The sequence below is a fragment of the Doryrhamphus excisus genome, linkage group LG23, assembly GCF_037039965.1.
Source record: "Doryrhamphus excisus strain RoL-2023G ecotype Guam linkage group LG23, RoL_Dexc_Guam_v1.1, whole genome shotgun sequence".
NCBI classification, from domain to species: domain Eukaryota; kingdom Metazoa; phylum Chordata; class Actinopteri; order Syngnathiformes; family Syngnathidae; genus Doryrhamphus; species Doryrhamphus excisus.
The window spans coordinates 10283958-10297006 of NC_136379.1; the positions used below are offsets into that span (position 1 = coordinate 10283958).

The window sequence follows — 13049 nt, forward strand, 5'->3', positions numbered from 1 at the left end:
AGCATCCTTGTCTTCTCATGTTCAACTCCACGGGGAGCTGTCCGTGGTGCTGATTGCCTACGACGATAACGCGGGCTGCTTTTTGATTCACTTTGGACACATTTTGTTGTTCTGGGTTTATTTCCCAAGTTCCCGAATCACATGACCCCCCAGCAGTGAATTATTGCAGGGTTGCAGGTACCATGCCCCTGCTAGTGGTTTGCTTCTGGACCCTCCATACTTTGACTTTCTGTCAACTCCTCCGGAAAGGCTACAAAAAATGTACCTTGAACTTGAGTAGTCATTCCTTTAAAGTGCATTAGTGTGATTGAAGGGCAGATATGCCCCCCCCCCATCAAGTCAAGTGGTATCTGCAGTAGGCGAGTCCCATTTTGTCATATAAACTGTATTTACAGATGAAAATGTCCCAGTCTTAGTGACCTGCGGACAGTAGCTAAAAAAAGCTGTGCATTGTTTGCTTCAGGACGCTAGATGGCGCCAAAGGTTAGGTTGTGGAAGCACCCGACATCACCACCGTCCTTGGAGATCCAGGGATGCTTAGCGTTGAAATAAAAGATCAGTTGCTATGGAATGGAAGGAGTGACGTTTAATGGAGCATATATATATATATATATATACATATATATATATATATATATATTCATAAAGACTTGCTCAGGTGTCCCTCATCACCTGATTTCCTGGTCCCTATTTAGTTCCTCTGGTTCCTCCTGTTAGCTGCAAGTTGGTTGTACACTCGTGTCTCGTTCTAGTGGTCCAAGTTATGGCCTTGCCTTTTTTCTGACCCTCATCGGCTTTTGGACCCCTTCTTCTTCCTGCCTTCTCGGATAGCTTTGCCTTATTGGATGACTTCCTGTGTACCCCACCCTCAACAACCTTACCTCCTGTAGTGCCTGCCAATTCTGCCTTTGGGTCCTCCTACCCACATCCTGCCACGACACCATGCTGAGTTTCATCAGCTTGTCCCACCAATCCCTTGATCCCCCCCCCCCCAGCTTGGCAATTTGATTTGTTTATGTTATGATATGTTTATTCAACATCAGCGCTTAAAAGGATGTAAAAAAGGACTCAAATCCCAAATGAATCCACAGTAGTTGTCCTCGTTCTTCCCATGGAAGTTTCTATTTCTATTTCAATCAATCTTTCAATCCTAATTGGAAAGATTGGCAAAATATGGATTCATATTTGTATTCGTATTTCCATATTTGTATTCATATATTCCTATTGGTATTGTGGTCCCACAGCAGCATCACGTGGTTGAATGAGCCTATTTTGGCGGGATCATCTTTTCCATAACCACAAAGTGCGGAATAAGCACAACGTATGCTTTTGAAATGGATATGAAATATTACCCCCATCATGTTGATATTAGCACTCCCTCGCACACGCACACACGATGGCTTGGCTATGCGCTCCCCTCGCCCCCTCCGCCCCCCCCGAGCGGCTCATTGTGCAACTTGGAGGTGGGATGCTGTCAGGCAGCTCTCGGCAGTCTGCGCCTCGCCTCCAACATGAGGGGCGCCGCCGCTCTCCGCCTCGCCTGACTGGTGGAGGGAAGGCAGTCCTTCTGTGCCTCCCTGCTGCGTGGCCGGCATCGGCGTTGCGGTCTTAGAGGGAGCAAACAGGTGTGCCATGCTCCTCCTGCAAAGGAGGTGAGGAGCGTCTTTGCCTCCATCCACCATGGATTTCTTGGACCGCTTTCCCGGACACGCCGGAGCACCTTTTCCTTTTAAAGCCGGACTTCTTTGCTGCGACTGAGTGGAGCCGCTGCAGCTCGCTGCTTTATTGAGCAAGTGCAGGCGTTGTTTCCCAGCCTGACTTGTGAGGACACCCGGGGGGGGGGGCAGCGCTCATCTTCAGGCTGCCAAAGTGGCCATGGCCGCAGCCATCGCCAGCTCCCTCATCCGGCAGAAACGGCAGGCGAGGGAGCGGGAAAAGTCCAACGCCTGCCGCTGTGTCAGCAGCCCCAGCAAGAGCAAAGGGACCTGCGACAAGCCCGGGCGGCTGAACGTCTTCTCCCGGGTCAAACTCTTCGGCTCCAAGAAGCGGCGCAGGAGACGGCCAGGTCTGTTGCGCAACATTCTACAAACGCAGAAAAAAAACGTTTGTTGTGGGAGGGATTGGAAAGACGGACAACCCGGACGGAGCGAATCCCTTCCGGTCCACTGGGAAGGCAGACCGGAGGGATGTATGGAAGTCCGTCCGTCCGTCCGTCCCTCCGTCCATCAATCTAACCTGTCCGTCCAACCATCCATCTGTCCGTCCGTTTGTCCATCCTTCCTTCCTTCCTTCCTTCCTTCCTTCCTTCCTTCCATCCATCAACTTATATACTCAAACTGGACTTAACCTGCTTCAAAGGGAACCAGTTCCTTAGGGAAGACATTTATAGCAACACACATCTTATTGCTTCTTATTTTGGCCACTATATCAGGTCATAGGAGTGTAAAAGCGACTATAGGGCTGTTACATCACATATAGAGGGCTCTAATAATGTTAAAAACTGTATTTAGAAGTGTGTCCTGTGAGGCGGGTGTGATTTTACTAACAATAACGTCTACCTTGCTCAGAAAACACAATCAATGATTGATGATCAATGATGGCCAGCAGGGTCGCAAGTTTGACCTTCAAGCGTTCCAGGTGAAGGTCCATGTCCCGCTCCCTACTGCACTAACAGGAAGTTGAAATCTCTGGAGACCCAAAGCCGTCCAGCGTTCCTCAAGCCCACTGAGAGCAGCGCTTAATACCCTCGTCACCACGTGATTGGAGCAAACCATTTCAAGCACACTTTCATCTCCACAACAGGAAGCCAACATTCCCAGAATGTGTATGGAATGCCGTAGCTGATGCTTGCTCAGATCAACTCCTCGGTGGTAGTTATGGTTGGAAAATGGCCGCCGGCAGGCTGGAATACCTGCGAGTGGTTGAGTGGAGGTGAGACGAAAGGTGTGCTAATCGCACGCTCGGGAGAGCAGAGCACTTAGCTCTTATCAAACATGGCGCCCGCGGACTTCCATCACATTACCGAGGTGGAAATACTGGATCTGACGATGTGTGTGTTTCCGTTCCTCCCCCCCTGTGCCCCCCCAGAGCCCCAGCTGAAGGGGATCGTGACCAAGCTGTACAGCCGCCAGGGGTTCCACCTGCAGCTGCAGGCAGACGGAACCATTGATGGAACCAAGGAGGAGGACAACGGCTACGGTGAGTCTGCCTTCCGTTCCCGATGCTAACACATGCTAACGCTGCCTGTCTCTTGACGACTTCTTTTTGCTATGATGGCTCCATAAAGGTATACTATGTAAATGCAGTACATGCGTAGTGTAGTAAGAAAGCGTCTGCGGCCCATTTGACACGAGGACGAGTCCGGCAGTAGGTGAGCAACCATGGACGCCTGACGAGGACGCCACTGCTCACGCTGGTTGTTTTGGTCGTGTTTGCGTTGACTGCAAGTGGGAACTGATGCCTGGGCCTCCAGCAGCTTCCTGACAGATTCAAGAGGAGATGAACAGTAAAGTAACAGAAGGGGGGGGGGGGGGGGGCTCTGGTCTGCGTGGTGATGAAGCAGCGGCGATGAGCTTCAGACCGGGACGGCGTTTAATGGGCCTCGGCCGTATGGCCAAATACGCTTCACGGCCGTCATCTCGTCTTCATCTGCAACCTTTGGCTCTTTCTGGCTTTGCTTTCCTCCCAAGTCGAAACCAACCTTGCTTGTGTGTCCAATGCCGGCGTGAATGAAGCGGCAGCAACAAAGCAGCATGCGGCATCATTACGCCACGGCGCCGTCACGCCTGCATTTACTCACGCCGGCGTGGAAGAGTGGCGCCGCATGGCTGGGAGGAGGAATGAAGGAGTGCTGCTTCAGTTGGAAGAAGGAGGAAGAGTGGAGCTCCAAAAATAGCGTTGTTAGGTTAGGCTGCGCTTGTCTCCATGGTGACGAGAGCAGTCCTCTTGCCTCTTGGAGCTACCGTGTCTTGTGGTGTGGGGGGGGGGGGGGGCTACTCCAATGCACAACGAGATTCCATCCTCGTTAGCGTGACCTTTCCTATTGGTTCAATTTAGTCAGTCTCGGCCAATCAGCCTCTTGGAAAACATCCGGAAAACCTCCACTTCCAAGTATTTCAGAAACCCTGGAGACTGGGAGCGTGTTGGGATGGATTCCAGGATTCCAGGATTCCAGCTATCGGATGGCATCGTACCATGAATCCCATGACATTCTTTTTTACACGCTCCTGAGATTAACCGTACTTTGCAGGTGAGCAAATCAAGCGCTCCTTTTCTCCTGCCTGTGATGTTAACGGCCGGTCGTAACTTCCTGTGCCCACGTGTAAACAAACATTCACTTTAAGAGGAAGACACTTCACGTGGACGCCGCTCCGCCGCAAAGGAAAAAAAATCAAGCACATGAAAAACCTCATCAGCCACCTGAAACGCCAGCGCCGCTTGAAAAGTACCAAGGTTTGCCAGAGACCTCCGTGGCCGCAGACCGGCTGCTCGGCGCACGTTCCCAAATACAGTACACCTTGCTGGGCTGCCACCGGAGCCTCGGCAGGTAAGACCGTGGAAGACATAAGATGTGTTCCGTCACCACCTATGTCGGAACCATGGAAGCGGGACATCATACCATCAGAATGTCACACTGATCCAACCCCCCCCCCCCCCCCCGGAAGGACATCATGACACACACTGTCCAACTTTGGCCAATCACCAACGTGTCCTTCAGGTCCTCTTCTGCTTTATTGCATCTCTGCACTGAGGAAAGGTCAGCAAGTGGCTAGACCCCCCCCCAACCCCCCAGGGGGCTCAGGTGTTTCCAGGAGCCAGGAAGTAATTGGGCTCCCCGTCTTGAGATTCTCGAGAGACCCGTGTGTGTGTGAGGAAAAAGCAGAGTGAGAAGCAGGCCGTTTGTAAGAAGCCCCCCCCCCCCCCCCCCCCCCCCCCATGTTGACTTGTAGAGAAATGACCGTGTGAGTAAGTATGGCGTTTGTCTTGCGGTACAACGAGATGCGCGACCAGGCCTTTGTGTCAGGCCAGAAGACATTTAACGGTGCAGACGGGGGGAACCAGGCGGGAAGGTGTGGGCGGATAGAGACTGGGACCGGGAAGGGGCCGGCATGTTGACAGGCCCCCGCGGCTTCTGGGTATCTGAGCTGTTAAGGTGATAAGGCTGAGTGTAATGGCCCCCTCTAAAAGCTTGGATGGGGCTCTTTAGTCCCAGGTGTCTGCAGACAGACCACAGGAAGGACACTCTTGGAGGCTCAGCTCAGGGGGGAGGACATTCAGACAAACGTCTAATTCCTGGCTTCGTCTTTCCAGTAGACTCCGGCATGCCTGGAAGCAAATTCCTGGTAGTGCTACTGGTTCCAGACCCCAACGTGATAAACCCATTCCTGCAAAGGAGGATTCAATATTAGTAATTGGAAAGTGTTCATGCGTAGAAAACCCGTTTACAATCTTCTAAATACGCTTTTCAACATAATTAGAGCCCTCTAGTCATGAAATAACACCCCTATAGCGAAGTTAAACTGTCCGTTCATTGGTCATTTATATATTTTTTGCATCATTTTCTACATAGAAAACCTATATTCTTAAAATAAAATGTGTGTTGTGTTAACATTTGGGGGGGTTCTGGGACGGGTTCGGGTTAGGGTTAGGGTTAAAACTTTAACAACAGAAACCGAGGTAGCACCGACAAAAGTGCTATTGTAGTCCCGAGGGTTGTTGTCAAAATCTCAATCATTGTTTCATGGATAAGAATGATGAATTGTGATTTCTGATTTGTTTCCACGCAGCCATGTTCAACCTTATTCCAGTGGGTCTGCGAGTGGTGGCCATCCAGGGGGTGCAGACCAAACTCTACCTGGCGATGAACAGTGAGGGCTTCCTGTACACCTCGGTAAGTGTCTGCTGCATAAATATGGGTGTGTCCACGGTGGACTCCGCCTCTCGCCCCGAGACAGCTGGGATAGGCTCCAGCACACTCGTGAGGGTAAGCGGTAGAAGATGGATGGATGGATGGATGGATGGATGGATGGATGGATGGATATGTTGCCAAGTTAGTGCATGGATTGAAAGGCTGGAGGACATCTGCTGCTGACACTCAACAAACATTTGTAAGAAAATACCGAAGTCGGTCAGCCAGGACTGGCAGATGGACTTGGTCCTCCATCAAATGTTGTCTGCTATTAGCACGAAGATGCTCTGTAATTCGAGGCCACCTTCCGTGCTGGCAGCGTCTGCTTTTCAAAGGTTTTTTTTTCTGTGCTGAGGACTCGAAGTCCATTTGATCAGCGAGTTCTGACTCTGAAGCTCCGGTCCACAGAATCAGACACAAGGTGGACACCTGGCCTGTCCGGTTCGGACCCTGGCTCTTTACTTTTCATTAAAGGTGCACCCCGACCAATGAGGTCCATCAGCAGAGGTCATGGGGTCCGTAAGCGTGTCACTGTTCTTCAAGACTCAGTTGTAGGAAAACCGCTGTCTGGTCTAAGTCCAGGGGAACTACAGGAGTTAGTATAGAGTTAGTAGAGGAGTTAGTATATACTGCATATATACCCCCCCACCCCCACCTCTGTAGGAGGGTGCGATGTTCCACATTTATTGTACATGCAAATATGAATGACAAATATAACTCAATATTTCTTATGCATGCATACTTAATGTAGCCTTATCAATCCATGTGTGTACATGTACTTCATGTGTGTACATGTACTTCATGTGTGTACATGTACTTCATGTGTCTACACGTACCTCATGTGTGTACATGTACTTCATGTGTGTACATGTACTTCATGTGTGTACATGTACTTCATGTGTGTACATGTACTTCATGTGTGTACACGTACTTCATGTGTGTACATGTACTTCATGTGTGTACATGTACTTCATGTGTGTACACGTACTTCATGTGTGTACATGTACTTCATGTGTGTACATGTACTTCATGTGTGTACATGTACTTCATGTGTGTACATGTACTTCATGTGTGTACATGTACGTCATGTGTGTACATGTACCTCATGTATGCATGTCTTTGCACGTACAGGAGCGTGTATCAAGTGAAAAAGAGAGGGGGGGGGGGGGTGAGAGAGCATGAGTGGGTGAGGTACCAGCACCAGTGAAAATATATTCATCCTTCAGCACCAATGTGTGGGTGAAGAAGAAGCAATGAATCTGTCTTCCACCATATTCTCCTCTACGTCCTGGAGCTACTTTGGAGGAACACACCAGAAGAAGTCATCTTTCAGAAGTTACTGCAATAAGTTGGTTAGCTAAGCGGTGGGAAGGCTGCTGAAATCTGATGCTAGACTCTTCTAACTGGGCATCCTGGACCCCAATGAAGCTCGGTACTGGTGCCATCAGACGCCATCTGCCAGAGAAGAAACATCTGCAAAGGTCTGGTCTCCTTCCAGGTTTAGAATGAGCAGGAGAGCACCAAACATCACCAAACATGGGACATTGAAAGGTGGACGCTCCTGGTGGCTTCCTTCGTTACTGGCATGACAAGGAGATGTTTTCCACACGGAGCAGTGGAGGGGGTGCCATCATGATCCTTCAGTGGAACAATGGAGCTTCAGGTTGTGCAGGGGTGTCAAAAAGTAAGCTGACTCTTTTGGACCATCCTGCGTCTTCCCCTCCTCTAGATCCACTGGAGAACATTTGGGGGTGGATTTAGAAAAGTGGACACGAGTTCCAGACAGTGAAGGCATCTCCAGCACCTGCAGCAACATTCCCACCCGCTCCTGGGAGGACGGCCATCAAGCAAGGATGGCACCAGCCTATTTGGCTTGAATGCTTCCTTGCCTCTTCGCTCCCATTGGTCCCTTTTGCCTTTGGAAGGCCTACCTAGAAGCTCCTGGTGATCCAGCAACATTGGGTAGATGGTTGCCTACATGTGGATCAGAGGGTTTTATTGTGCCTGGACGGTCCAGCCTTGCTTCCTGTCCTGGTCAATGTGTACTTCAATGCCATCCAACCGCCTCAGCGGTTTTGGTAAATCAGCCCGGCCGCCATCTTCCCGCCCGGTGAGCCTGGGATGGATGATGGATGATGGATGTTTGGATGTGTGAGCATGTTGGGGGTTTTCAGCACTTCCACGAAAGTGCGGTAAAAACAAGAGCTTTAGCGAGGTCGATGATCCGCCGCTGCAGCCTGCTGTGGCTCCAACGCCGTGATGGGTGTCATTTCCTCCCGCATATGGCAGCTGAACGCGCGGGGCGTCGTGCCGCATCCATTTGGCTGCTGTTGTGAAAGATCAGCCCAGCAGCCCGTATCTCCTCGGAGGGGAACCAGTCCGTTATGCAAGTATTTCTCCTGCTGCTGATTGGATCGGGCAAAGCGGCCTGTGATGATGATGACGATTAGAATTGATGCTGTTTTCTTGACGAGGGCTGAGCGTCCACGTCACATCTACGTGATGAATGCTGACTGGCACTTGGCCTCATGCAAAAAAAAAAGGAACGCGAGACCACGGCGGACTTGAATGAGGCGCCCAATACAGTAAGCCTGCTCGGTGCGCCTGCGGTGGAGTGGAGCCCAGAAAGACTCCAGCGTTGGAGAAATGCCGCTGGGTGTTGATGACAACAAGCTGCTGCACAGGAAAAAAGATGGCTGCAGTCAGCGACAACAACAACAGGAAAAAGGAAGGACGAGTAGGGGAGGAGAACCTTTCTCTCCTTCTTGCTTATTTGGTCTGTCTTTTCAAAAACTTATACTTAACTGATGAGGAAAAACTAGTAATAAAACCAGTAATAAAACTAGTAATAAAACCAGTAATAAAACCAGTAATAAAACTAGTAATAAAACTAGTAATAAAACCAGTAATAAAACCAGTAATAAAACTAGTAATAAAACTAGTAATAAAACCAGTAATGAAACCAGTAATAAAACCAGTAATGAAACTAGTAATGAAACCAGTAATAAAACTAGTAATAAAACCAGTAATAAAACCAGTAATAAAACCAGTAATAAAACTAGTAATAAAACTAGTAATAAAACCAGTAATGAAACCAGTAATAAAACCAGTAATGAAACTAGTAATGAAACTAGTAATAAAACTAGTAATGAAACCAGTAATAAAACCAGTAATGAAACAGTAATGAAACCAGTAATGAAACCAGTAATGAAACTAGTAATGAAACTAGTAATGAAACTAGTAATGAAACTAGTAATGAAACTAGTAATGAAACTAGTAATAAAATTAGTAATGAAACCAGTAATAAAACCAGTAATGAAACCAGTAATAAAACCAGTAATGAAACTAGTAATGAAACTAGTAATGAAACTAGTAATGAAACTAGTAATGAAACTAGTAATAAAACTAGTAATAAAACTAGTAATGAAACTAGTAATAAAACTAGTAATGAAACTAGTAATGAAACTAGTAATGAAACTAGTAATAAAACCAGTAATAAAACCAGTAATAAAACCAGTAATGAAACCAGTAATAAAACCAGTAGTGAAACCAGTAATAAAACCAGTAATGAAACTAGTAATGAAACTAGTAATGAAACTAGTAATGAAACTAGTAATGAAACTAGTAATAAAACTAGTAATGAAACTAGTAATAAAACTAGTAATGAAACTAGTAATGAAACTAGTAATGAAACTAGTAATGAAACCAGTAATAAAACCAGTAGTGAAACCAGTAATAAAACCAGTAATGAAACTAGTAATGAAACTAGTAATGAAACTAGTAATAAAACTAGTAATGAAACTAGTAATGAAACTAGTAATGAAACCAGTAATAAAACCAGTAGTGAAACCAGTAATAAAACCAGTAATGAAACTAGTAATGAAACTAGTAATGAAACTAGTAATGAAACTAGTAATGAAACTAGTAATAAAACTAGTAATGAAACTAGTAATAAAACTAGTAATGAAACTAGTAATGAAACTAGTAATGAAACTAGTAATAAAACTAGTAATAAAACTAGTAATGAAACTAGTAATGAAACTAGTAATGAAACTAGTAATGAAACTAGTAATGAAACTAGTAATAAAACCAGTAATAAAACCAGTAATAAAACCAGTAATGAAACCAGTAATAAAACTAGTAGTGAAACTAGTAATAAAACTAGTAATGAAACTAGTAATGAAACTAGTAATAAAACTAGTAATGAAACTAGTAATGAAACTAGTAATGAAACTAGTAATGAAACTAGTAATACTTGTACTGGGATGGCCCACCATCGGCACATCTGTGTTTTTCATATGCAGATGTACATATGCACGTGTGTGTAGAATAATAATAATAATCATCATCATCATGGGGGCTGCACGGTGGACGAGTGGTTAGCGCACAGGCCTCACAGCTAGTAGAGTGGAGGTTCATCTACGTGACCGTTGGCATGGAATGTTTTCCACTGGACGGCACTTGATCATCGGATCAGGATCTCCGTAGTCGTCAAAGTAAGCACGTCGTTGGTGAAATGGCCTCATTAAAAATCCATCTTGGCTGATATTGTTACTATGGATATACTTTCCTGCTTTAAGCTCCATCTGGCCACGATTGAGGCCAGCCCCCCCCCCCAACCCCCCCATGGCAGATTGCTTTCAGCGAACAAAAGATTTGTGAAGGAGACGCTGCTGGCCTGCGTTCAAAAGAACCTCAATGTTTCTGTCTAGAAACGGGGATCCACTCTGGCCCCTCCCTGTGTGAGTCAGGGCCACCCGAGTGTCACCCGTCCAGCCCGTCCAATCGGGCTGCGCCGGCTAGCAGACGCTCTTGGCATTCATTATATGGATCTGTTTATCAAGAGCCGCCTTTTCCCTTTTTTCACGTCGCCAGTGGCCGCAGCCAAGTCTGCATAAGCTCATTACGAGAAGGTAGAACGCCGCTCCTGGCCCAAGACCCCCCCCACCCCTCCCCAGCTCTGCTCGTGCATCAACACATGCTGGTCTTATCGGAGCATCCAACCCCGAAGCTACCCGAGAGTGCAGTAGTACTGCAATATAAGGCGGATTGCATACCAGCCCTCTCATCCAGTCCTGTGCTGGTTTTCTTTGAGCGAGTGGGATGCTGCCGCTGCTCAAGTTGGCATCGCTCGAACAGCAGATAGGCGGGAGGAACAAAGATTGACTTGCGTTGCTGCAGGTACTCGAGAGCAGGATTTTGGCAAGCGAGACACTGCGCAACGCGTTCCTCCTCCTGAGAGTGCGCGGTAAAACGGGAGTGGAGAGTTTTAGTTTTAGCCATCCATCCATTTTCCTCCGCTTATCCGGGTCCGGGTTGCGGGGGGCGGCGGTCTCGGCAGGGAAGCCCAGACTTCCCGGTCCCCGGCCTCTTCCTCCAGCTCCACCAGGAGGACACCAAGGCGTTCCCAGGCCAGCTGTGAGACGTAAACCCTCCAGCGTTTCCTTGGTGCGCCTTGGCCTAGGCTCCAGCGCCAGCATAGAAAATGAATGAATGAACTCCAATGAGGCAAGACTACTTGTGCTGTGTGGGTGAGAAAATCAAGCGCTACAAACATTTGTGTACCAAATGCTACGTATGCCACCTGATCAGCCACACCGCTGCCACGCCTGGCACGTGGCGTGCCGTGACGGTTTGCGTCGCTGCTCGGAGCGTGTGCCCGAATACAGTGCACCATGCTGGGCCACAGCAGGGGAGCCATCATCAGGTCCACTTGGTCCCCTCCTCCAGGTGTACACAAACTGCACTAACTATGTACTACATTTCCAAAAAGTTATTGGTATGTACTTTAATCCAAGCTGTACACTGACTACTCCAAAGTATCCAAGTGTAATGTCTCGGGCTGCTGGAGGAGGATCCAATACCCGCAAGCACACTTTTGTTTTGCCGTACAAGATAGTCCAAGTCCAGTACGCTAACTGCTAATGAAATGGCCATCCATAATTAACAGCTGGGAGCAAAGGAGAAGATGCTGGTCATCCTGACGGGATGTTTTATTCATGCTCATCCATATCCGTCATTCCGCTGTAACGTGCTGCATTATTCACTGCAGGAAATGGAATCCTTCTCAAGAGGCCAAAGTCCTCCCGCCACTGCTCTTCTGACACCATGCTCTTCCCCCTCCAGGAACACTTCACGCCGGAATGCAAATTCAAGGAATCGGTGTTCGAGAACTACTACGTGACCTACTCCTCCATGATATACCGCCAGCAGCAGTCGGGCAGGGGCTGGTACCTCGGTCTGAACAAGGAGGGGGAGATCATGAAGGGCAACCACGTGAAGAAGAACAAGCCGGCGGCCCACTTCCTTCCCAAACCTCTGAAAGGTGAGTTGCTGGAGCTGCTGTGTGACGTCCTAGTTGGTAAAGATCCCATATGCAAGGTCCAATATTTGTACTGAAGCCTCCAAGGTCATGTATTCATACTTGAAAACAAAATGGAGGTTACAAAAAGAAGTGAAATGAGGGAAATAACCAGAGATAAGTTAGCAAAGACTGTATGGCGGATAAATATTCCGGGGAGGAAGGAAGAAGTATCTCATGAAGGAATGATTTGGAATGAATGAGAGGACATTTCACGAAGACAAGCTTGGTGATTGACAGACGCAAAGAGAGAAGACGTTGCAGACCACGGATTGATGAAGAAATGGCGTCGGAATGGACACGGGCGTCTTGTTATTATTTATTTACTTATCATCGACTTCTTTACTTCATATTTTGCTTTTGAGGTCAACTATGTTTTGGAATATCATGTCATCGTCAGTGGCAGCTGTGCCTACGGATGTAGCCAACCACCACCAGCCCGTGATTGAGCATGACGTTGGGTCCGTGAGAAGCAGCATAACATCTAAAGCGTTGCTATGACTACAGAAGGAGAAGTTTAAAGTGACCAACGGCAACAACACGATGGAGTAGATATGGTTGAAGGTGACCAGCAGCAACTGACAAGACTTCCTTGCCGTCAAACCGAAATAAATGCTGGGCTAAGTGAGGCTTGGGACGGGTGCTGCTTCAGCCGCCGTCTCCCTGCGGGACGGACGTCAAACAGCATCCAGCAGGACTTCAGATTCCGGGGGTCTTGTGTCAGAGTGGCGCTGAGATGCAAGTTGGGCCAAATGCTGCAACCTCAGCAGAACCGGAGAA

At 47.9% G+C, this 13049-nt stretch overlaps 1 protein-coding gene across 3 annotated transcripts in view; it reads left to right on the forward strand.

The window, feature by feature from the left end:
- fgf13a (fibroblast growth factor 13a) overlaps positions 1 to 13049 on the forward strand; it is a 49991-nt gene that overhangs the window by 34406 nt on the left and 2536 nt on the right. For 2 of the 3 annotated variants that reach the window (XM_058049331.2, XM_058049305.2), the window contains 3 exons: positions 3088 to 3198; positions 5787 to 5890; positions 12035 to 12233. In XM_058049331.2, coding sequence (XP_057905314.1) covers positions 3088 to 3198; positions 5787 to 5890; positions 12035 to 12233 — 414 coding nt within the window. Of the gene's footprint in view, positions 1 to 1083; positions 2066 to 3087; positions 3199 to 5786; positions 5891 to 12034; positions 12234 to 13049 lie in introns of those variants that run through there. The other variant, XM_058049313.2, reaches the window with a different exon arrangement.